Genomic DNA, 26110 nt, shown 5'->3' on the forward strand with positions numbered 1-26110 from the left:
AACAATTTGATTAAATTATTCAAGTTTTGTATTAATCCATCCTATCACCTTTGCATTCCTCTTTGGATTCTCCTGACCAGAACACGTTGCGATACGAGCTGTACAAATATAGCATGAAGCTAGTATTTAGGCAGTATTTTCACTTTCACCATTTTTAAATTCCCTGGAATTTCTTTCAAATTTCTTTTATAGGTTCCGGCCCAAATCCATTAAGATCAACACTTTCCCAGAAAAACGTGTATTATTATTCTTACATCAAAAAAAAAATCACAAATGTTAATGAGCCAGATTTAACACAGATTTTTCCCACATATGATTAATAATCTCACAGTAGAGATAATGAAAGAACCTATGGCAGGTGTTGGGAACAAAATCTCATTTTTTTCACGGCATAAACAAGTATATATTTTTCCGTTTTCTAGCATACTTATATGTTCTGATAAATTTAAGTTCTTTGCACACAAATAAGCCAATAAAAAAAACAAACAAAAAAACCAAAGCAGCTTATGCCAACAGGAATGAATAATATGCTGTCTAAAAATGCAAAAGTATCTATCACATGCAGAGGGGAAAAAACCCACATCAGTTACACAGGAGAAAGACTAACCTTGGAAAGCAGATGAGTGAGAATACAAACACCACACAATGCAACACACATGCTCAGGACAGCAAGTTACACATTTATTAATTGCAAATATTCCATATTTTCAATTATAACATTAAAATGATATCAATTTCAGAGACTAGCAAACCAGTTATGTTAATGCCCCTCATAAAACAAATATTGAGAAAACACAGCAGAATTTAACTTCTGTGTTTCTAAGGTTTAAATAATCAGTTCAGCAGCTTAAGAGTGCTTCACTTGATGTTTGTGTTGCCATRGCATAAGGAAGAAGGAAATTAAGGGAATAGTCAGAGACCATCCAAATTAATCTTATTTTTTTATTCTCGTCTAAATACATCTGTGCTGTAATTACAACTGTAGTTTGTAAACAAAGTGTAGTCCAGGTTTTAGTGAAACTACCATGTGTTGTAATGAAATTATATATTGAGAGTAAGCATATTAAAAACCCTAAAATACAAACATTTGCATTTGTGCAATAAAATGTGAAGTTCCAATTTCAGAAAATTAAACTATTCAGCATTTTCATATAGTCAAGATGTGTTAAGTGCACTGTTCTGGTGTTCCACACACAAATAAAATGCTGTACTGGATTTAAAGATGTGTAGGAATTGCAAATTTAGAACATGATACAATGTATCTTATAAAAGATACCTTTTGGGTATCTTAACAACTCTTGACTACAGGCCATTGTGCAATAAAGTCCTGGATGAGTAAACTTATCTTTCAGCTTAATGAGACCCATCCAATTAAAATATACAGGTGTGAGCAACAGTTTTGTAGTATCAGAGGAAGGAATCAAATTACTAATCAAGATACAGTCCTACTCCTTCATATTCCTTCTCAGTACTAGCCAAAGTACTATTGGTAGCGCATAATTTCAACCGAAGCAAGCAAACAATAATGATAACGTAACATTTTGAGTGACTGACAATCTACAGAATACAAAGCAGCTCTCAGCTTGAAAAGCAGTGTAATGGATTAAAAGCAAATGCAAGGAAAAAGCAACTGCTTTAGATATGTGCTTTTTAACTAGTGTACATAAACTGTACATAAAAGTCCATTTCAGTTACAATGATAYGTTACTTACAGCAAATAACTGATCYGCTCAAAATCTGACTTTAGAAAACATACCACTTTAGAAAATTAGGCTGCAYGAACTATTGATCATTTGTTTGAGCATTCTGGGGGGATTTGCCAGGGAAGGGAAAAGAGGATGGTGGATTCGGGAGRAGGTTAGGAGCTGCTGAAGTGCAGAAACAGATTCACAATGCAAACAAAGTGGAACAGTAACGGAAGGTCACTTTGATCAAGTAACACACCGCAGCTGTGGTGCCCATCTGGACTGCAGTGGGGAACTGTGCAGTCCTGTCCGGCTCAAGGATTCTCCTACATTCTCTCTCTCTCTCTCAGCAGTGCTCTAACTACAACAGCATATTTTGTGTTACAAAATTTTATGTACAAGAGAGAGATTGATCTTCTATCCTGATGGATATTTTTGCTAATAGTGATCAGCCTAGTCTTTCATTCCCTCTTATTCTGTTAGAAACAGAAATAAAACATTTTGTTTAATTTATATTGAAAAATATTATTTAACTTAAAATATTGTTAGTTAGAATTTTAGATTTTTCTTTCAGTGAAAAAAATCCTAGACACTTCGCTTTGACGGAAATAAAGGTTTTGACTATCAACTTTATGTATAGTAAGCCATCTAAAATAAAAGCTCAGAATCCCTCCTCATACTTTAATTCAGTGCTTGGAAAGGTCATACAGCTGCATACAGCTGCCTTTATATTTTCTTAGAGACCAGATAATTTAACCAACACTAACTACAGTCTGAGCAAGGCCACTTGTGCTGATACTCTGTCATTTAGAAACTAGACAATTTATTTTACAACTRTGGGAGCTGACATGCTAACCAGTCAAATAATACAGAAAGCTTCCCCTGAAGAAGGATTTTAAAGAGTTGAGAAAAATTAAATAGCATAATAGAACTAACAATGCTTGGTTCCCCATCTTTCTGTAAAGACTGACCCATACATTGAATTGCTAAATTAGTTGATGTTTTTAGCTAATGTGCTTAGTCTACTGAATTGCATGCTGACATCTCACACCTTTAGCACCAGACTAACCTCAGCCTCAAACCCCACCAATAGATAAACTGAGTTTATCTCAATTTCTCTCTGAGTTATACCAAAGATTACTATAACTGACAAATATTTTAAAAACATTCCCTAATCATACACATAAAATTAAAGATGTAAAAGCCTGATAAAGGAATTAAAAGGTTTGCTAATGTCAAAGTGCTGTGTTTCCTAAAGTCTACAAAACAACTTTGGGGAGATGGCAAGGTCAGGGGAAGGGGATCGTTTTTTTCTACATTTCAGACAAACTTGATTGTAACAAGGCTTGTTCTTCTAGTATAATTGAATATTTGCTGGCAACCTTAAAGAGAAGAATTGAAGTACTGTTTGGAAAACCCAAAAAGCATGTCCTGTAAATGAAGAGCAACATTACTTGGAGAGCAGATTGTGAGCCTGTGCTTCAGCTAATCTATCCATAGCATCCCATACTCAGGTACAGAAGCAGTATCCATACCACTAATTTGTATATTAATGCAAAAGCAAGAACTAAGGACAACAGAAATACACACAAAGTATTTCTACTTTAGGATATAGTGCTTGCTTTCAATACTAAAAACCAAGTCAAGATCAACTTCTAATGTAAAATAAATGGCACTTCAGTGGACTAAACACGCATTTGATTGAGCTTTTAGCACTACAGGTATGTTTTCATATTATATTGAGAAAAATCTTTTACTCATCATTCAGTTCCCTATAGCAGATATTTATATTTTCTTAGAAGTACAAAAAGGAATACCTTCTCAAACCTCATCCCCCTCAAAAAAAGAAACAAAAAACCCCCCAAAAACAAATAACCCACTTTTAATGATAAATTTCCCAGTCACTTTAATCTAGATGATATGCTTATGAAATTTAGTTATGTATGGGTAAGATTTTCAAAGCAACGAGAATCTCTACCCTCCCATTTGGAAATTATTCAAGCTAAAGTTTTATTAAATGTATTTTATTAAAAACACAACCAATATCCAAAAATGGAAACATTTTCAAGAACGCCTTTTTTCCAGCTTCCTCAAATTTTACCTTAGGTGTAGATGCATACTACTGAACACACTTGCAGTGAGAGAGGTCAAAACCGCCTTCTCTTCTTTAAGTGCCTTAATTTACTCATAATAAGCACACTGAATTTCCCATGGAGGTTCATGGGCATACACACTTTCATTTGCATAGAACACTTTAGAGATAGTCCTAGAAAGTCTTCTGCATTTTAAGCTTGCAAAGGCTGCTCAAGTTTTGCCATACACTGAAATAGATGCATGGGTGCCTATGGCAAAGGTCAGAGCCAAGAACACAGACTAGGAGCACGATGATTTTAAAGATCACAGACTCACAGAAGCTGCACAAGCTGCGCAGTCTGAGAAGGCAGAGCGTATGAAAGTTCGTTATCTATGAAAGTTCTTATTCATCAGTAGTTAAAGGACAACTGCATTCTAGCAAGGCAAAAATGAAAGCATTACATTTAAGAATCAAAAAGCTCGTGATCTCAGGCCTGATTCTTTATGGGTCATCACTGGTATCTGTTTCCCTTTGTTTCATAATCTATTTAAAGCTGTAAACTTCTTAGAACAGGGCCAAACTTAGAGCTTATTGCTATATTACTTGGCACAATGGAATCCCAATCCTAGCTGGCCTTATAAAATAGTTCAAAATATTTTCCAGGATAACCTAAAACTCCACAACTTTTTCAGGTAAATGTATGCTCAAATAATGGATAAAATCTGTCTGTTAAACAGAGAAAATGAGACATCCCTCTCAAGTCAAATGCATGAAAATAAATTTTTTTGAGTTTCCTTTTGCATGGTCTTCCATTCGCATGTTCTTCCCACTCCATCTTTTGAGCAATTTTTAGAAAGTCAACATCCTTTGATGTAGTAATTTAGGCACTTCTAATCTGTTCCAAGACAGACCTTAAATCACGCTAACAAYGAACAAACAGGGATAACTACATATTAGACCACAGCAAAAGTCCATTCATCCCAGGCAATCTAAAAACATTGATCTTGATCTACAGTCAGAGGTCTGGAGTAAATAATCAGCCACAACAGAGAACACTTCCTTAATGCTTACCTATTAAAACAGCATTTCTACTTAAAGCCAAAAGTCACTTGAGAAAAACTGGCAGAGTTCAGTGCTTCCCAGGGAAATGCACGGACTGCAACAGGACAAGAGCTTGCTTTTTCAGTTTTTTAAGAAAGTAAAAGATGACAACAGTGGTTATAGTTTTGGGGTGGAAGAGTGGTGGGTCTTTTCGTTGCTTTTTTTTCCCTCAGAAGAGAAGAGTGGAGGTATAAAGAGAAGGAAAAGGCAAAATCTGCCTTTTCTAGAACTATTTCTGTYAGCCTGTGCTGAAACTATCCAGGCTCTCATCCACAATCTCATCCATACAGAAAGTCTGGCTGGTGGCCAGCTCAAGAGTGAGTCCTCCCTTCTCCAATTTGTGGTCAAATCCAGTATTCACTAAACGCAAGCTTCAACAGGGAARGACGAAACCCAGGAGGAACGAAAGTAGAACAGGCAAAACCAACTCAGAACTGGCCCTCATATGTTCTCACTAAATTAGGGAGGCGAACTCATCAGGCAAGAATATCCTCTTCGAAACACTAATCTAATGGCAACTCAAGGCTCATAGATAAGTATATCCAAACCAACCAGTATAGCTACCAGTCACATACTAAATCCTAAGTAATTCCTTATATGCATTTTACAGCAACAAGTTCTATTCTATGGTACCATTCATTAATTTTCCATTGTTTAAACATGCACAGTTATATACCTGCACATGTACCTCTCTCTCTACGTACCCTAAGGAAAAACTTACTGCCTTTTTCAGTGCAAGTAAATAATTTGCTCTTGTACCATTAAAAAAAACAAAATGAATCCTTGAAACCAATAGATACGTAAGAAAAATATTGAGCCCTTGTTTAGTTACCTCATAGTCAACCTAAAAAGGCCTCTCTTCTGTCCCTCTGTTCCACACATCTAACAGCTTTAGTCCCTTTCACCCAAAGTGTGCTATTCCTGTCATATTCTAGATATCCAGCAAAATGAGTGAGGACATTAATTTATATAATGACATACAGAAGCTGCTACACCATTTCTTATACTCCTCTTTTTAAAGCTCCTTCTTCACAATGAACAGAAGTTTTTTTTCTAAACTGACTACAGTATGTTATTCTATTCTAAGAAAAGTTGTTAATGTAGAACACAGCAATATGTAGGAGTAATTCAAATCATTCTTTTTGAGCATTACATTTCTCAACATTAAATTTTGTCTGTCATCATGTTAGCCCTACAGCTATATTAGTTAGAAAGCAGTGAAATATCCTATTTTTATCTGATCTTGACAAATTCTTAATCCTGTTTTATCATCTGTACCTTTTGCTACCTACTTTTCCTGACTAAAACAAAATCTGTCCTTCTCTGGAAACTTGTGACATATTACCACCATTCTGACACAGTCAAAACCTTTTTCTTCCTGTGCTCCCTGCAGATTTTTGATCTATTTATTGCTCACCATGGAACAATTTAGAAGGGACTATAACTTGACTTTCCAAAAGCCTTTGGTATGGTTATTTCTAAACACTTAAAGAATTATATGAGCCTTTAGGAAGACGTATATAACTCAMAAATAGAATTACAAAACATTCACGGTCTGAATCCCTTATGTTACCTGATACTAATCAAAAAAGTCCTTGTAGTCTCTCTAATTCTCAGAATCATTAGTAGCATTGTGCTGATTTACTACAAAATGAGCTGAAATTGTAAAGAATAGTCAGTTATAAAATATAACATTTATATAGAATCTCAGTCACCTCTTTTTAAAAGTTTCTTCACTACTCTTGTGAGTTTTCAAGGATATATATGATATATATATATACGTATATATGTATACATACACATATATATGAGGGGGAGGGGGGCAGGGAGAGCAAGAGGGATGAAAAGACAGGGATGGAGAAAATCCTTTCTGCCTTTGCGACCTGATATTCAGATGAATTTGCTTCTGTACTACCCTTTTGATCCTTTCTAGTCTTACCCTTGATCTGTAAGAGGATGCACCTTGAACTGTACGCTAGCGTAACTGGGACTTTTTACCTTAATTAGTTTCTAGTACCTTGCATGTGCATGGCTCTGGAAGCCTACATGTTCTCTAAATCATTCATTAAAGAAAAAAATATGGAGAAAATGAATAGCTGTTATATTTAGAGCTGCAGTTCTGAGTAAAAGTGTTTTATTCCTTTTATCATTTAAATTAACAATGCCTGTTTAAATCCCTCAGTGACTTCCCATTTGCCTCCCACAGTAATCAAAATCACATGCTTCTGAAATACACGATTACAGCTCAATTCTTCCGTAATACACTCCTATCTTAACCCTACTTTTTGCTCAGCCCATCCTCCATAAGTTTCTGATTCACTCTTTAGCCCTACTTCCTGCTCACCCTGTCAGCTCCTCCATCAGTTTCTGATTCATTACTTGAACTCTCCAGTTGCTTAGACCATTCTGATATATTCAAGCCATAAATCTCTTCACCTTCTTCTGCCCAGAAATCTCTCTTCCAAATAAATAGAAGCTTATTACTATGAGGGGATGCTTTTTCCCCTCAAAATATAAGCTGAACGAACAAAAATTTTGAGATAGAGGAAAGTCCTGTGATTCAGACCATAAGACCTCAGTCTCCTTTCCCATAAGTAATTCCATGCTTTTTTACCTCCCCTGCACACAGGCATTCAATAGGCCAAGATTAGCCAAGATAATCATCTTACAGCTCCAAGACAATTTTAATTCACTCCTCCTTTTGATCCATTCTTTACTCTAARTCATCTTAATCTCCTCTGCTTGTCCTTAGCTCTATTTCTCCTTTGCATATTTCTCTTCAGAAAACTGCTAAGTGCTATGCTCAGACTTCCATCCCGATTTCTCTTCATACTTGCAAGGCTAATACCTTCTGTCTACCCAATTCTCTTCAATGAACAAAATTCCAGGCTCTCCCATTCAGCAACAACACAGCAGAAAGGATGTTATAAAAAGATTAAATAGCTGGTAAACGCCAGTGCAATGTGAATAAAGCATCACTTCGAGCACAGGGATAAATAGTAGCAAGTTATCTTCAGAAAAGATAGGAATGTAAAAATGTGAATATTTCAGGAAACAGTAGTTATTGTATCCGTGCAGCACCTGCTTTTGCTGTTTCTGATGCTCCTGCTGCTATTTACTTCCCTATCTTAACCAAAGCTTAAGCTATACAGAAGCAGCAGTTTCCTTCTCTACAAATCCCATTTGCTTCCTGAATGGGACTTTGCCCTATCATCTATGAATATTCCCTCGTTTCATTAGTTAAGAACTTTATACTATACAAAGTAGCATTAAATTATTCAACTTGTTGCACATAACAATGCGGAAAGGTCTAGAGTAGGTCTGGTGCCACAATGCAAAAAGTGTTTCTTCCAAGAAGATAACACATATTTAAGAGATCTTTTAGGAGAATAGCCCAAAACAAAATGCAATTAAGTTAACAGCTTTCTTTCAGGGTCCGTGATAAAAAAGCTCATCTCCACACATGCAAAGGAGCAGAGAGGCACAATGGCAGTTGGGGGAGCCCCAGAATCCCCACCAGAGAAAAGGGGCACCCTGCCCCTGCTAATCCCAGGGTTATCACAGGACAGCTGTCAACCTCACGGACCTGGGAAAATACCCATCAAGACAAGTCAACAGAAGGGCTCTCCAGATCACCTTAAGATCAAGGCAAATTACTGCCTAGAGGGACACAGGACATATTACAAGATACAGGAAAAATCATTTGGGGATTATGCAAAACTTAACACAGGATGTTTACAGGAGGACCATAGGCAGAGAAAGGAAAAAATCAAAGTGGCTTTGAAAGGAAATGTGAGAAAACAAGAGGGATAAGAGGATAAAAGGGTCCAACCACAGTTTGCTGCTCAGTATGCTTGTCTGTCCTTTCTTATTTTCCTGGGTAAGACGACTTCTCTTCTGTGTGCACATGTGTATGGAGATGCCAGTAACTCGAGCAAACGAGGATGTGCAAGTCAGTGTGCAGTCACTAGCAAACATTAAGCCAGAGTAGCCAGCAAGTAGCTACTCCCTATTTCCCAGAAATGGCTGGGAAGCCAAGTATCGAAGCAGCCATAAGTCTGGACCAGATGTGTGCATCCCTGGGAGTGAGAAAACTGGATAAGTTGGCTACTAGAGGGAGCAGGAGGTCCAAGCCAACTGGCAGGGAGAGCAAGGAGTCTGGAGCTGCCCAAGACCCATTTGTATGTCTGTGTGCAAGGCAACTGCGCAGTGTCAGGATCTAGGGCCAGCTACTAGATGTCTCAGCCCTGGTAGCGGAGGTACCCACAGTGTGCCTGTGCACATTCAGGTGTGTGTAAGATGGATCTGTATCAGCAGCTGAGGGCCTCAGGGGCTTGCAAGCCCAAGCGTCACCAATAAGGGGATCGAGGAACCAGGGCCAGTTACTGGATGGACACAACATCCGAGCCAGCTCCTGGAAACTTCTCCAGAGAGGAGAACAGAATGAGCCTTTTGGTGGTGTTTGTGTGAATGCTGAGCATTTCCAGCTGTGTTGATCTGTGTGGCTGGCCATGCACATATGTTTGTATACATGTGTTTGCGTGAACACCTACTGAGTGTGCTCAGCCTTACTACTGGTTAGACTAGGGGTACAGAGCTGCAGCAGCCTCACCTMTATCAAGCTACCAGATTTGACAACCTCTTGCACCTTCCTCATGTTAAGTAGTGTGATCACTTCAGTGTGATTTGCTTCTACCATATATTACCAAAATCAGAAGAGAGTAAGTTTTCACTAGGGCATCCAAAAAAAGGTATGTATATACAGACACACATTCACACACACATCTCTATCAGCCAGGTGTGAGGAATACATTTTCAACCAGGACATTTAACAAACAAAAAAAAAATTGGTTTTTCAGTCTTTGGAAAAACAAGCACAGAAAGTCGAGTGATGACACTAACCATACCTAGCCTGCAGGGCACATAATGAACTAGTATTGTGCATCAAGAAATAAGCAGTTTCTATTCTTCTATTCTGTGCGTACATAATAACTAATTCCACAAAAGATACACACAGGGAAAACTCTATATAGTCAAAAAAAAAAATCTACTACTCAATATTGTATCTAAAAACTGACACAGAGAAAGAACAAAATACTAAGATTTCCCACAAAGCTATTTGCTCAGTATTTTGGTTTGCAGATTCTGGGGACTACTGCTTTTTATGTAAGTCTTACTCATTTAAAGTATATATTAATGAAGCTTATCCTGGTAACAAAACAGACCTATAGGAAGATCACTCTCTTCTCCTTTCCCTCCTACACTCTCCTGACAGGTAGTCATGTATAAGCAAATGAAAAAAGTATAGTAGGATTTTTTGCACTGGAAAGTTAGATCATTTACTGTTGCCTGACATGTCTTATATACAATACATATAAATTCTAGAAACATGCCCTTGTCTTTCCTCTAGATAAGCCACACATAATTGTGCCCTCACATTATTAAAATCCTCAAAGCTGTTGTCACAAACACCAAATTGGCTCACAAGAGGTAACCAGATGGTTCCTGGAGGCATAACATATAAAATATGTATAATAGCAAAATACAGTGGTTCTCCATTGGCGTTCTTTTGGCACACAGTCAAACCATTTAGAAGAGGCATACCATAAGGCTATTTAGTTCAACATTAAATTTGTGCCCAGTAAGACTAACATTTTTCTGCAAATAAGGTTTGTAATGAAACTCATGTCAGCTTGGATTTAAATATTTCTCTGCAGTGTCAGCAACGCCCTAATATTCTAAGAACTGTGTTGGTATAAAAGAATAAAAGTAAAAAAGTTTCGATTATCATGTAAAGAGTGTTTTCAACACACATTAGGATTAACTGATTTTTGTTCAGTTTTAATCATGAAGTCATCTGAATGAGCCAAATAATTTTAAAACATTAACATGAATGACTCTGTATGACCTCATAAATTGCTCCTAAGTTCTGGAAGTTCTTGCAATGTCACTGTAGCTATGATGGAGATATGCAAAAAGACAAAAAGCTTGTTTATTTTTCCAGCTCTGTTAAGATCATAAGATAAAGAATTCCCTCTCCTTCTAAAGCTTTAATAATATCTGTCTCAGGAAAGTAAGTTGACCAATCACCAATAGCTTTTGATACTTGATAGCTCTATTACATAAAATGCTGTAGGTAAAAATGCTTTCAAGCATCAGTGCAGTTGCCTGAGACCTATTAGCAAAGAAAGAATTTATTTATTTATGGGCAAAAGGCTCTAGATCTCCACAGAGGCAGTGTAAATACAATGGTAAGTTGAAATATGACAATGCAAATCATAAAAAGGTTTCTGGATTTCAGTGTCAAATTGACTCCACCGAACATCCACTGATGAAGGCTATGGAACATGAAGGAACAAATATTTAATTCCTTCAGAATTAAGCAGGATATTAACCTGTGACCTCAAGGTTCAATAGTCAGTACCTTACTAGTCTCATATTGAATCAAGAAATAGGTGGTTCCAAATATTTCACATGAATTGTTACAAAAGATTGTTAAAGGAGCACTAAGGCTGYCCTATCGATTACAAAGTTGAAAACATCAGGGCTGAGATGCCCTTAAGACCCTAACATATCTGGGGGCAGGTCTAGCTCAGCTGGTTAGAGCRTGGTGCTGCTAATGCCAAGGTCATGGGTTCAATCCCTGTATGGGCTATGCTGAGGGTTGGACTAGATGATCTCCTAGAGGTCCCTTCCAACCTTACCACTGGTATATGCTACTTTCAACCTTTCTCCTTCCTCTCTTCCCCAAATGTTGTCATGAGAACATAACCCAAAAACTTCAGTGAAGAGAACAAGCAGTAAAGCTGTGTAGCCTTTCATTCATGGAAACACCACATAGCCTTCAAATGCTTCAGTGATCTTAAGATACAAGATAAGAACCTTGTATTGGCATTCCTGAGTTTTAGCCTTGATTTTAAGTGCACTGTCCCATAATTAAAGCAGTAGTTACAGAGGCAAGTGTTAATTGTACAATTTTGACAACTGTATGTCATATGAAAGGGTAAATGACACAATTTAGTCTGTCAGGGAATAATTTGTCTCTGCCTGATGAGACATGATGTATCTGTATCCCATTTGTAAAACTAGTATCTAACAAATTATCCTTATTGTGCATAAGGAAATTCACAGAAGTAGTTAAAAAAAAACCCTCCAATTACATGGTTTAACACTCAGTTCTTTACACTTCAGTTAAATTATTTTAGGGGAGAAATATAGAAATAAGAAGAACTTCAAGATGATCATGGGGAAATCATTTGCTACTCCTAAGACTTCACTGGCTACACAAGCACGTATGACAAGCAGTTGCGGCATTCTGCAAGATGATTCTCAAGTTTTAACATATACATCAAAACAGGACTGCCCATTTGAGGCATCAGAAGACAATGAAAAGATCACTTTTGTTTAAATGACAAAGAAATTATGCAGTAGGGCAATTTAACATAACATTTCATGTTATTTAACTTTATATAGAAAGAAAATCCATTTCTGAGCAACTCTATCAATTGCTATTCACCAAAGCTGTCCAAACTGTTCAGCTTTCAGCAGATTATTTGGGCATTAGGCATAAATTCCAAAAAATACAATTACATGAACAGCTTGAAAGATATCTGTAGGGTTTTAATGAACATTTGGCCTAACAGTTTGTCTAAAAAAACTACATGCTGTACCAGTATACTTAGCTGAGAGTTTTTGGCAAGTTAAATCTATGTCACAGGAAGTACAATTTCACAGATTTCAGCTCAAAAGATGCTTAGATTGTCATCAACAATATTTATGAACTTTAATGTATGCCACATAAAAATGAGAGTCATTTTATAAAAACAAACAAACAAACATCTACCAAAGCTATTACCAAAGAAAATCGGTGCAATATYGACTCACCATTTTTTGAGGCAGTAAAAGAAACAACTAAAAGTTAACTATCACTCAAGATTTTTTTTTCCTACAAGAAAGGTATTTTGTTCTATTTTACAGTGTTGATATTATCTGACCTAACTTCATTCTTCTTTAAAAATATCCATACTATCAAGAAACTCATAAGAAAAGCCCCACGGGCTCAGAACAACACTCCATACGGCCCAAGAGTCTGTTCCCAACAGCAGCAGCTAAGCAGTGAGAACCCAGGGCTAAAAGCCCCCCATGCTCCATTCTCACCCAGAAATAGGCAAGTGATCATGTTTGCCTGCTAAGGCTTCAGGAGCTACACCAAGACCAAAGAGTTTTAAAGAGTGCCTCTTTGGTACTGTGGAAAAATACAAGAATAGCTGTGCAAATAACCGTGGGGGGGGGGGGGGGGGGAATCACTGGCTTAAAACATACTTCTAATAACCCCAAAACTCACATTCAAAGAATAAATAACTTAGTGAACGTTTCAAAGGGAACGATAGGTATTCTCTGAAAAATAATTTTAAAATGTTCCCAACGGGGCAACTGTGGTCAGTAAACAGAGGCAAATGAAAGTAATCAAAAGGTCTTTATCAACAATCAGCSTGCAAACTTACGGGATGTAGAAGTTAACCGGTGGCACAGCACTAATCCAGTTTCATTAACTTATTTGCGTCTGCTAAAAGGTTTTGACTTTTTCTAGCCACAAACATTACTATCATTACCTGTTTTCATTGCCAAACTGCACTGCCTAACACTGTACTTAAACTAGAGATTACTGTTAATTCAGAATACAGTCTGCCTAGGGAGCATTGCATTTCAATATCGTACATGACTGGAGAGGTATCGGACCTATATTAACTCTGTCATTCTCTTGGTGACATGCAATTTGTTAATTATGACCRATACACCTAAAATTCAGGGGTAGCCTGAATAGTCTACCTTACAATACTTAAAATACTACTCTCCAAGATACACTTTTACTTAAAGCTGTTTTACTTTCCCTGATTATCACAAACTCCTTAAGAGGTGGACAGAAAAGTACATCTGCAAACATATCCAGATAAACTCATTCCTTTCCTGCCATTTTTAGGTTTTTAAACTAAGTGCAGCAATTTTTTTCCAGGCATTTCTTTCATAGRCTCTCTGAATAGCCACGTTCCCATGGAACCAATTTCAGCACTACTTTGACTCAAAGCAATTATATATTACATATTATATAGATGATATTATCATAAAGTAGGTTCTGTTTAAAATAAAAGATTTAGTTAAAGCTTCACAACAGTCAGTTCAGTTGAATAAATATTTCTTTTCTTGCTTCCACCCACTTACACAGCAGCATGCTTACTTCCAGGACACCAAATGTATTTCTCTGTTCAAATACTTAAATGGACTCTCTCTCTTTATGATACCTAACCAAGTGCTTGAAAAGGACAGTCTGTAATTTTAAAAGCGAAAAATCCACCCTGTTTAAAATGAAAAATTTCCAGCGTTCACAAAAAAAACTGAAGTATCCCTTTGAGGGGTGAGGGGCATCCTTTGATTCAATAAGGGGGAAAAAAAAAAGATGCTATTTAGTGTTCAAAGGGTGTAATATAATATATAAATATATATATTTATAATAATAAATTAATTATAACAATATGCATTGATAGGCTTTGGAAATTCTTGAACAAAAAATCTAAGTTGAGTATCTAAACTGAATCGAGTCAAAAATACATGCAGCATGTATTTTATGCTCTTTACACATCACAATGCTGCTAACTCACATAAAGATTATTAGTTTAATCATCAGCTTATAAACACAAAATATTTTTTCTGAAGATAAAGCTTGGTAAACATCACAATATTCCTAGGTGTATTTTGACTCTGAGCTCAGATATAAAGACATTACYGCTCTGAAGCTTACTGGAATTTAAGCTATAGTAATTTTATCATGTACTCCAAACTGGCAAATACCAAGTAAACTGACGCAAGTCTTAAACTGGCTTACACTAAGTCATTTTATACTTTCTTCAAGCTAAAAGCACACATAAGCAGCTATTACTGTTCAACAGATGTACAGTAATTTGTTAAACAGGTAATTCCATCACGATCACGAATCCCTTTGGAATTAAACTTCAATAAACCAGTGAATCCATCCCTTAAAAGAGCAGTGAAGGAGGGAATGTGAAACAATCATGAAAAAGACATGGAGGAGGGGAAACTGAAAAAAGCCCCCAGCTACGACCTAATCATATATTCTGGTAAYACAGCAGTTTCAGAAGAAACTGTTAGCCCCTAAAAGAGATCATTTCACATGTCCCACCCACATAAAACTGTAGGTGATATATCACAAGCAGACCACTTCTAAATGTAATATGACAATTTATTCTGAATATTTTGACCCTAAGTTTATCCTAGTGATAAGGAGAGAAACAAATAAAAACTCATTTTACATGCTGCACAGAATTCATTTTTTCCCTTAAATTCAGACTACTTTTAGCATGCYTGTTCTTTATGGGATATTATGTTTACATGAGCTTCACACCAATAACACCAATTTTTGTTACAGTCTATTGCAACTCAAATTTATTCCTTGCATTTTGTTTTGCCCTTCTCAGTAGAAACAAATATGAATTATTCATGTCTGCACTCTATTCTAGCTAATGGTCTCTTCAAAAGATATTCTACATATTTCTCAAACTATTTTAAACAGCTTTGCACACATTTTTTTCTTGCTGTCTCCCTCCACCCCAGGAGGTTAGAGATCTGCTAGATTAGATATGCACTATCACAGTTAGGCTAGAAACACTCTGCCACTGTTTCATGTACAATAATGGTTTACACTATCCCACTTAATCTTCCATTCCTCCTTTCTTAGGGTTCCTTAGCACACCCTCAGTCCTGCACATTCAATTCTTTGTAGGGCCATGACACAGACAAGACTAAGCAGCTGGCGATCTAGAAAAACATACACCTGCTTTCACAAATGTGGAGATTTTTCTGGYGCGAGACACCTGCTCATTTTAGAACTACGGCACTTCACCGATCTGGACTGCGACACAACCTTGCCAGCTGCTCTGTCAGTAGAACCTACGGCAGACTAGGTACAGCAAGGCTACTCCAAGCCTTCACCACCAAATACCACACTACAGAACCACAGCCGCAGTCAAACGTTTGGACAAGGTCAGGGCCACTACCGTCTTTTTCTCTGTTCCGCTACAATCATTTTTATGGTAATATACAAGTAACTTGGGACCAATGTAGGCTATCACATCTTTATTAATGGTGCCACAGAAGAACTGTTTAACCCTGTTTGACTTAATACTACTTTCAGTTTCTATAATTTAGCAAATGGGGAAACCAAACTGTGAATCAAGTTTTCTTACACCAAATGAAGACATGCTCAGAAATCAGGATATAGCTTTTTCAGAATGAAAAGTAATGATTATCAAAGGACTACTTAACAATAATATACAAAGAGACTTGAATAGGAAGATTTAGTATGTAGTTCCAAAGGCCCTTCAGACTTCTCCCTGATGTACCAGCTGCAATACAGTACAGCCCTTTATACAAAAGAAAATACACTAACTTATTTGTTCTGTTTGTAGAAATGGATTGTGTGCTGGCTAAGAACCGATCTCTGAATGTAAGTTTTTATCTGCAGCCGGGTCACTGTTCTTTTCCTAATGGAGAAGAGATACAAATATAGACAACTCTCTTTTACCTCATATCTTGTAAGTTGATGCCTGCACTAGAGAAACATTTAGCTGAAAACGCCAGATAAACTCAGCAGATACCTCATTTCTTCCCTTGAAAATTCTTAAAGCCTCATGAAAAAAGAAGCTGTTTCTTTGAATGCTTTGTTTTGAAAGCACCTCAGATTACCTAGGCTGTCAACTCTTATGATCACGTCCTGTGACAAAACATTCCTATTCACATGGAAGCATGTGTGTTGTACTTTAAGTGGCAACAGGGGCATGAACTATAAGAGTTACAAAGGAAATATAAAAACACGTATTGTGTGTTCCTGTGTTTATAATATGCTCATTACTGTGCAAACTGTCACCGAATGATTTCAAAAAATGAACACAAAAAAACAATATATACTAAAAAAAAATCCTATTCAGGATTTTGGATTTTGTGTCGGCTTTAACTAATTCTTTAAAGGGAAGAACATGCTAGGACAGAGCTCTATAAGAACAGTATTATTTGTAATTCTCTTTTCTGTTACCTCTTGTGTTCACCTCTTGTTCGAAAGCAAGACAACATGTTTATCAATAGGTCCAAAATGAAGCTACATGTAATGTTTTCTTTAGGCAGAGGGAAATGTCCACTTCCACCATSGGTATAGGTTTCCACACTACAATACACTAACCCACAATATTGTGTGAACAATGGGTGGGGCCATGTTATAAACAAAAACCTTGGAAAGACCCAGRTTCAAAACAACACCTCAAAAAAAAAAACTGTTTGAGGAAAGGCCTTTTAAAAAAAAATAAATAAATAAATAAAATCAGTGATCAGATTTATAATGCAGTCCAGCAAACAGCTGTATCAGCATAACCAAGGGAGACTGGGGAACATAACCAGGAGAAGACTGCAGCACAGAATCTTAAAGGAAAAACTAATGGCCAGAATTTTATATCATCTTTCCACAATTTCATTCCACTTACTCAGAACCAGACTGACTTCTAAAACCCTTAAGGTCACAGCTCGTGAATGAATCCAGGGATTTCTCCTCAAGTTCCTGCTCAGTAGAGGCCCTAGGTATAAAGCTGACTAAATACATGCAGAAATGCATACGCATAGTGTGGGAGAGTTATTCATGCATGAGCTTCTTATAGTAACTCACTCTCCCACGTTGTGCATTGAATGTAGTTAATACCTATATGGAAATTAAAATAAATTTGATGTGTGAGAAAGTTGATTTTCCCTCTGAAACCATTAACTTTGATATTCCCTTATTAAAGCATGAAAATGTTATATTGCATTAAGTCTGACATTTAATTTTCTTTCTCAGAAAAGGAACGCAAAGAGTTGAGTATGCAGAAAAACGTGACATAATATGTAAATATGATAGAAACACTGGTATAGCATTATGCAAAGTGAGTACCATTAGAGATGAATGATAAAATAACTCATTCTAAATGAAGAACAAATACTAGGAGGAAATTAAGAACCTACATACATCATTTTCCTATACCAGATGTCTTATGGTGGTGGGGGGGAACCTATTGACATTGAACTAAAATTATAGAAGAGAATAAATGTTCTCTTCTATGTTTAATTAACRTAGTGACAACAACCAGTGCTGCAGGCCTGCAGTGTTGATAGTTCATGCACTAAATTAACATGTTTTTCACTCACTCAGCATCTGCACTTGACTTTTYTCCCTCCTCCTTGCACAAAAACATGAAAACTCAACAGTGGGAAACAAAAAGAATGGTCCTTACTTAGATATGGCATTTTAAGGAAACAATCTCTTGCTCATGTCTAAATCAAACAAGACATTAATGAAAGAAGATCACAGTTACTTGCCTGTTGAGGGGCAACTTGTGAGCTTGGCTATACTGTGGCTATAGTTTTTATAAATACAYAGCATAATTACATTAGTGCCAAAGTGTTTAGGAATTCTACATTATTTAAATGTGAAGGCCTCTTAAGGGCTCATGCCCTTCCGAAACATTGTATCACATGTAAGAAATTCAATACAACTTATTACTATGGATAACCTGAAGAGACAGAATAACGTACTTGGAATCCCACAAAGGATATCAGACTAAGAAGTGTAAGTAGCTACCTACAAGCTGAAGCTCCAGTTAAGCACTGTAGCCCAAATATTTAAAAGTTATAGAAATATTACTGCATCTTTGGTATTCGTGGTTTTGTATTCCCACAAAAAGTCTTAATCATCAAAATATTTCACAATACCTTCCAGCTGTACTTAGTCCTGTTATACAGATAGAAAATTGAGAGCTAGAACATGTTTATGGAGAGAGTTTAAACTGAGGTCTGACAGTTTATGCTAGGATTCWAAGTTTTCAGAAATTAATAACAACAAATTCCCACCTTGGCTTTTAAACTTAATGAAAGGGACTTGCATCAGTTTATTTGGTCGTACTCAGTGTTCAGCTCTACCCTAATGCAAAYAAACAGTACATATTTAGGACTGATAGTACAAAGAGGATGAATRTGACAAAGGAAAAACAGCTTTACACTTGATTACAAGTACACTGAATATCAATATTAAATTAAAATCCAACCATTATTGCAATAAATCCAAATCCACTTAAAAGCTCAAYTGTCTATCCAGTACCCAAGAAACTACAAACTTGTAATATGACTCCCCAGGTCACATTATTTACATTACCAAATTGAACATCTTTAAATATATCTTCAAACAGTCAGGTAATCTGGAGCTGTGAAAATGAAAGCCTGCATCAGACTTGGGAATTTTAAACTTGGAGCTTTCTGGCCTTTAATGAGTCTTGTATGAGGAAGAAAATTGATTTTTCTTYTCCACGAACATAGGAGAGAATCAGCATTGTCAATATCAGGCTAAAATGCATCCTCCTAGACAGGACTTGCAGTCAAAACACACTAGACTGCTTGTTAACCAGAGTGAAACTCTCAAATTTTTGGATTTTGCAAGAGGTCTTCTGCAGTAAGACTGAGATTGTACAACTGCTAGATTGGCAAAATACAACACAATTTCATACAGGTTTTTCACTGTTCACACCTGTTATCTGACCAAGAGTAAACAATACCTTAAGAAGYAGGTAACACAGGAAATTAACCCTTCAGAATCAGAAGACGTGGTATGACCTAAAGTACAGCAGTTCAGTAGTAGGGTATTTTATTTTGAGTTGGTAACATGAAATGTCATTCCAAMGCATTCAATTAAGCAGAGCTAAGATGACCACACCTGATTCAGCAGGCAATAAAGGTAATTAATTTCAGTCTAGTGCTTAATAAAAGCAATTAATTTCAGGATGCACAGTTGTGATAGAGAAGTTAGCAATGCCATATACAGTAACAYGTTTTTGTCCTCTACAAGGGCAGCAAAATGACTGCTAGTAATCTAGCACCGAGCRAGAGAGAAAACAGGGGCATAGGATCAAGGGGGGAAACAAGAGAACTACATACACCATCCATTAAGCAATTAGAATTAAACTTTAAAAAAAATTCAAGGCAGATCTGAAAAGATACTGGGGAAATGGGGGAAGTCTACCCTGCCCATCTTCAGGATTTGTAGTTGGGAAAAAATGGCATTGAAGCTATGTTTTTCCTAAGCTTGTGTTTATTCTATTCTACTTGAAGCCTCAGCTTTCAAAACAGTTGATAAGAAAAACTGATTAGCTCTATTTGTGTGAGACAGTAAAAGCCTTCATGCTAATACTAAAAAAGAAAAAAACACAGAACCAGCTAAAAATTCCTAAACAGTTGGCCACTGGTAAAGTAACAATTTATTTTTCAGATTAGCAGGGAAAACAAACAAACAAACAAAATACTTACATTGGAGGACATGGTTTCTCATTTAAGAGCAAAATCTATTCTGTAACTAATCAGTGAGTTGCCTTAAAGTCTCAGGGAGGGAGCAGTACAGAGGTGGTTGACAGCAGTAATTTTTGGCAGAGTAGACCATCTTCTCTATTGTATTAAATAAAGATTATTTCTATGGGTCATTAAAGTCAGTTGACCCTTTTTATTTACTTCAGTAGTCTCTGAACATGACCCAGAATTTAAGTAGTATGACTACTTGCTTTGTAGGCATGAGGTCTGAAGAACTTGCAGTTTGTAGATGAGATTCCCCGTGTCTAAGTCAAAACGCATTGTCAAATCAAAGGATTCTGCACACTACATCTCTTTTGCTGTAGAAAATATCCTCACTCTTACCTGTACATTTTCTTCTGTAACTTGAATTTCAGCAGTGTAAATGTAATCAATAAGCATCCTGAGCGTCCAGCCATCAACTTCCTTTATTCGAACTCTCTTTGCTCGGCTTTCACTCATCTCACCTAAAAATACAGTTTGGTAGTCAAGTAAGTCAGGTAAAAATAGAGCACAAATTAGAAAGAATTTAATAATCACTGTTCTTGCCTGCAGCAGAAACTTTTTGTACATCATCACTTGTAATAATAAAACCACTRTAAGAAGAATTCAATTTCTGTCCTTCCTTTCTCCCTTCAGGAGCTACCATCACCTGAATGCTACATGGGTTAATACTATTATTGCAAGTGACCTATTTTCTCCAGTGTATAATATCAGTAAAACATGGTTATCAGACCTAAAAAACACCCTTCAAATACATACAAAAATATTCTTCTAGCATTGCAAACCACTGAAGTACTTCTTGCATTATGCTCCTTCGATTAAGGGATTAATACCAATCAGAGTCTRTAGAGATTTTACAAAAAACAAAAAATAAAAAACTACCCCCAAAAAAAGAATAAACAAATATATTTCTTTGCGTGCCTACTTATTATTCCCTTAGCAATTGCACCTCTGTTATAGATCTGATTTAATAATGAAAACTCAAACTAAGATAGAATGGAAACAAGGGAAAATTTGTTGGATCTTATCTTGGGGAGGCTGAAATACTGGCCATATTCCAGAATTAATCTTCAAAGAAAGGCCTGCAAAATASCTTCTGCCTTCTAAAATATGATGATTCCCAAAATGCAACATTTTGTTTGTATCTGAAATAACTGCTTAAAGATACACTGAGTAACGACCACAACCTTCTCCAYGACTACTAAGCAAACATCTGGTCATCTCAGATATTTAATGCTTTTTTCATTGATTATAGATTGGAAAGTGAAATACAAACTACACTCGTCATATTGGTAGATATATAACCTTTGGCTTAGGAAGAGTATATCTCAATCTTGATACATTCATTTTGTATTCTTATTTCTTTCCCATAAACACCTAGARTAAAGGGTGTTGACGAGGTAACAAATTCATTCCATGTAACACTAAAAGCAGAGAACGAAAAATGATCAAGAAGATGGCTATCACTGCTGATATTTTTCTGCAAATTACATACACAATTTCACTGTTCATTATCCTAATTGAAGGCTYTAGGACTGAAGACAAACTATGCATTTTACTGAGTGCACTTGGCAAATGAGAAATTCATTATCGTTATTCATGCCCTTCCCAAGCTGAAAGCTCAATGGCATTTTAAATCAACCTTTTAAGTGGTTAGGAATGCAGAGCCCATCTACAGCAACATACTATTACTTAATGGTTGCTAGCATTCTGATAAGCACTGATGACCCTCATGAAAAAAGTAAAATCCAGCTTCTGCAAAACTTTCTCTTCTCACCTGTTTCACTGGAACATTTCCCTACACCTTTCAGAGATGACTGCAGCATGTTCTTTGAAGGGCCATCTATTTCAAGTTTCTCCTTCTAGTCTGACAGATTAAACCTATTGATCTTCAGAGCATGCATGCTGCAAGTTATTTATTATGCAAGCTCCTGTGGAGGTGGTCCTTTGGGAAAATTGTGTGTGTGGGAGAGCACAGAGTTTGATATTCTGCAGGCACACTAGTTTTGTTTTCAGATTTTGTGTCAAGACTTCTAGAGCCACGGATAGACACCTTCCCCATTTTAAGAAGAGCAGAATTTACAAAAGAGGAGAGCTGCTTCTTTAATGCTAAAAGGGCACAAAGTCTTATTACAATTCTAGACCAGTCCACTTGTGATCCAAACCTTGTCTGAAAGATTATGCATTGAAAATCCAGAGGTTCATTTGYGAAGCATCCTCAGTCTAGAACCCAGTGTTCCGAAGAACTCATTTCACAACTAGAAAGCTGCAACAAAATGTTTCCACAGAGTCTGCAGAAACATAGAAAGGAAAGCACTGAGCTAGTCCAACCTCTCAAGCAGAAGCAGCAGAGTACTCAGTAGATCTGCAGTTAATAAAAGTTTATCTGAAATATTAATATGGTTCCTCACACCAGTGATATAGGAGTGGGCTTGGTTTTTTGTTTTATTTTACAGAATTTTACAGGTGGAGAATGGAAGTGCAGACAACAAGTAATTGCCTAAAGATTACTGCTGTGGCAGCACAGAAAACTAAAYCCACGTCACCCTTGTCCCAGGTCAGGTCCTAGGGCTACCGAAGTATCCTTCTGCTGAGGTTTTGGGATCCTTTTTCTATTCTTTTAAAGATATTCAATTCAGAATCACAATAAATATATCTAAAGAATTTCACTGTATATAGAAGAGTTATTCCTTGTGACATATGCAGCCCTAGATTCTTATGCTTGTTTCCCCTCTTTGTTTCTTAAAACATAATCAYTACTAACTTCCTAAACTTTGTACATTTTTCTTTCCAGGTACTTCATGTRGTTACTTCTACCATCATAACAAGTGGAAACAGACAAACCCTTAGGCAAAGGGTTTGATCACAGCCAATGCCATCCCCAGTCTTGCACAGGAGGCAGTACCTAATGACTCAGAAAGATGGAAGTAACTTGCAAACATTTGTCTAARAATAAACTTCTAATTTCAAGTCAGGGACAAATATTCCTGTAGTATAAAACTGTAAATTTTTTTTTATGTATTTTCAGGCACTGTTTAACTTTGGATGGAGGAAGACATTTTTCCTTTGGCTGTAGTTAGTTAATGGAACAAATTTGCTTATCTGAACTTCCAGATTACTGGATAATAATACAAGTAGATCTGAGAAGTATCAGCTGCTATTTCATAGAAATAATAACAATTATGATAAACTTCAGAATTATGTCTGTAGAGAACTGCTGAAATATACTGAAAACATAGCTAGTCCTTGCTGAAAACTGTATATAATGGTAGTATAAAATCTGTTGATAAATCTTGAAGGCAACCTGGAATTCTATTGAAACCTTCCCTGATTTAGTTTGCTGTAACGACACAAACATTTCCACAAACGGGTTAAAATGTTCCCAGCCTTTTATCAGGTGAGCATTCCCACGCCCTGCACCACAAAGTATCAATGAAAACTTGCATTTAAAACATAAGMCAAGCAAAAATTTCTAAGAGGTAGTGAAGTAAGTAAACAAGGATTTCAGCAATGCCATTTGGAGAGTGGCCACACATAGCTGCACTGGCACACCCAAAGAGCGATAAACTTCTGTATAGAAATAAGCAGTTGAGAGCAAGCAGAAATACTTTAACCAGGATTTGCTGCCACATAGAGCATAATATAGAACTACACTCTGAGAAAGTCTTTTCAGTGTGAAAATCAACAATAATCAACYCTTGTTACAGGGCTTAATAGGCTTGTGTTTCTCTATTACTAARACAAAGAAACTGGGAACTGGTGTTTTCATTTTAACTCAACACAGAACAGTAAAAATTAAGAGAATGCATTACTTACTCCGAATGTTTGCCTCAACCACAGATACAAACCTAAAGACCTGCTAGAGAAATGGCTATTTATATGGGAGCTCTGTGCTWTTCCAAATATATGACTTAAATTGTTTATTTCTACTAGGACTCTTTGTTTAGCTCTGCCTGTGCCAAAATATCCATGCATTAAACAAATCAAGAATATGCTGGATTATATACCTATTCAGTTTCAATAAAGCAACTGCTAACAATTAGCTTCTTCCCTGAGATACCAAAGTCTTTCAAATGCAAACAAGTACAGKTATTAAAACCCAATTTTGCTTGCATACAGGCATAGTAAGAGTCACATTTCTGTTTCAACCTGAGCAAGTGGCCAGAAGTAACATGYTGCTGAGAATTCTTTTAGTTTCAGACAGTTACCATTAAGGACCAAACTGGCACAAGATCTGAGAAGGAATAAGCAAAACTTCAGAAATTAATTTTAGCATGCATTTAGTAGTGTTCTCACTTTGACATCAAATTCCACAGTGTGATTTCCACATGATTTATAACTATCATGGAATTAAATTCACAGCACAGGAATCCAACTGGGAAGTACTATGAATCCAAATCTACTTTATCCTTGCAAGCCCTCAGGCCTTCTTGTTGTAGCAAGACAGCAATAACTTGGCCAGCATGCAGCAAGCAGAGGCAGAATCAAGCCCTCACAGAGAAGCTGTGGCAATGATGCATAGTACATCTGTCACAGAGAATTATCCAAAGAATACTGAAACATGCATTCTAGCTATAGGCTGCCAAAGCCACAGAAAGCTTTCACATCTACTAACAGCCCAGAATACTCTAGGACTGAAGAATATAGCAGCAGGAAGAACAGTTGTTAAAGGACACAATTTACTTCAAAATTCAAATGAAAGCTATTTTAACCTTCTTTTGTACAAGTTGAGATTATTATAGCCATAAAGGTCATAACAACTCTACTATTCCTGGATCACTTAGTATGTAAATTTGTCTACATAAAGGAGACTTTTTAAAGCATTCAGCATGTTATCTAAGATGCCAGCATGTCCTTAGACTGAGAATGAATTAATAACCAACCCCCCCCAAAACCACAAACCTCCTATTMTCTTATTTACAAGTTAAATAAGATCCTAAAAAGCGTAAGTCATTTAATTTTGTTTTACACAGTTGGACTGGATTAGAAGACAGTAAATATTGAAACATTTGGTACCTGTAAACATGGCATGGAAGTAGGGGCTGCAGGCGGCTAGCACAACTCTATGCGCTGCAATTTCCATGTCTTCAGCTACTATCGTCACATCACACAGCAAGTTTTGACTATTTAGAAATAYCAGAGAAAGTAGTTTTACATATGCAAACTACAGTAGAAAAACATATAATATCACACAATTTCTCTTCTCATACCCTCAGAAAAAGGTAGGAGACAATGTTGATGAAGCAGTGTTTTTAAATGTGTTACAAAACCACATGACTCTTACTCAGTAGGACTGCAGATGGTGGTTGGGTACACRGAACTTTCTAAAAGCAAATAATTGAATTGTGCTTTGAATTGTGGTYTCTTACATAGATAAAAAGTTTTCTGTACTGATCAACCAAAATTTTTATCAGCCTAATTTATAAACCTTTTCACTGGAAGTCTGAGCCTGTTCTAATACCTATGATAGAAAAAGGAATTTGATACACACAAACACTAAAAAGCTAAGGTAAGAAATAAGACTTTCCAGGTCATGAAGAATCCAAACTTTAGTTGTGATCTCAATATATAGCAATTATTTTTTACTCAAATTACTTCAGAATTTGTTAGTTATMTCTATATTCTGCCTGAATTTTTATCTTCATTACACTCATTTGCATGCCTGTCTTTTGCAATACATCATATTTCCTCCCTCTTCTGTTGCAGTAAAGAAATCTCTTATTTTTAATCATTCCTAGCACCAATGTTTCCAATGCAGTTTACAGCTACTGGATATACATCTTCCAATTAAATCCATCACAACTGTTAATCTTTATAATCAGAT

General features: G+C 36.4%; 1 protein-coding gene across 1 annotated transcript in view; it reads right to left on the bottom strand.

Moving 5' to 3' along the window:
• Positions 1-26110, bottom strand: part of KLHL2 (kelch like family member 2) — a 58770-nt gene that overhangs the window by 28473 nt on the left and 4187 nt on the right. The window contains exons 3-4 of the mRNA XM_085319881.1: positions 25303-25409; positions 20629-20750 (exon numbers count right to left, since the gene is read on the bottom strand). Coding sequence (XP_085176007.1) covers positions 20629-20750; positions 25303-25409 — 229 coding nt within the window. The remainder of the gene's footprint in view (positions 1-20628; positions 20751-25302; positions 25410-26110) is intronic.

The sequence above is a fragment of the Rhea americana genome, unplaced genomic scaffold (genome assembly GCF_003343005.1).
Source record: "Rhea americana isolate MKP2758 unplaced genomic scaffold, rheAme1 scaffold_60, whole genome shotgun sequence".
Taxonomy (NCBI): domain Eukaryota; kingdom Metazoa; phylum Chordata; class Aves; order Rheiformes; family Rheidae; genus Rhea; species Rhea americana.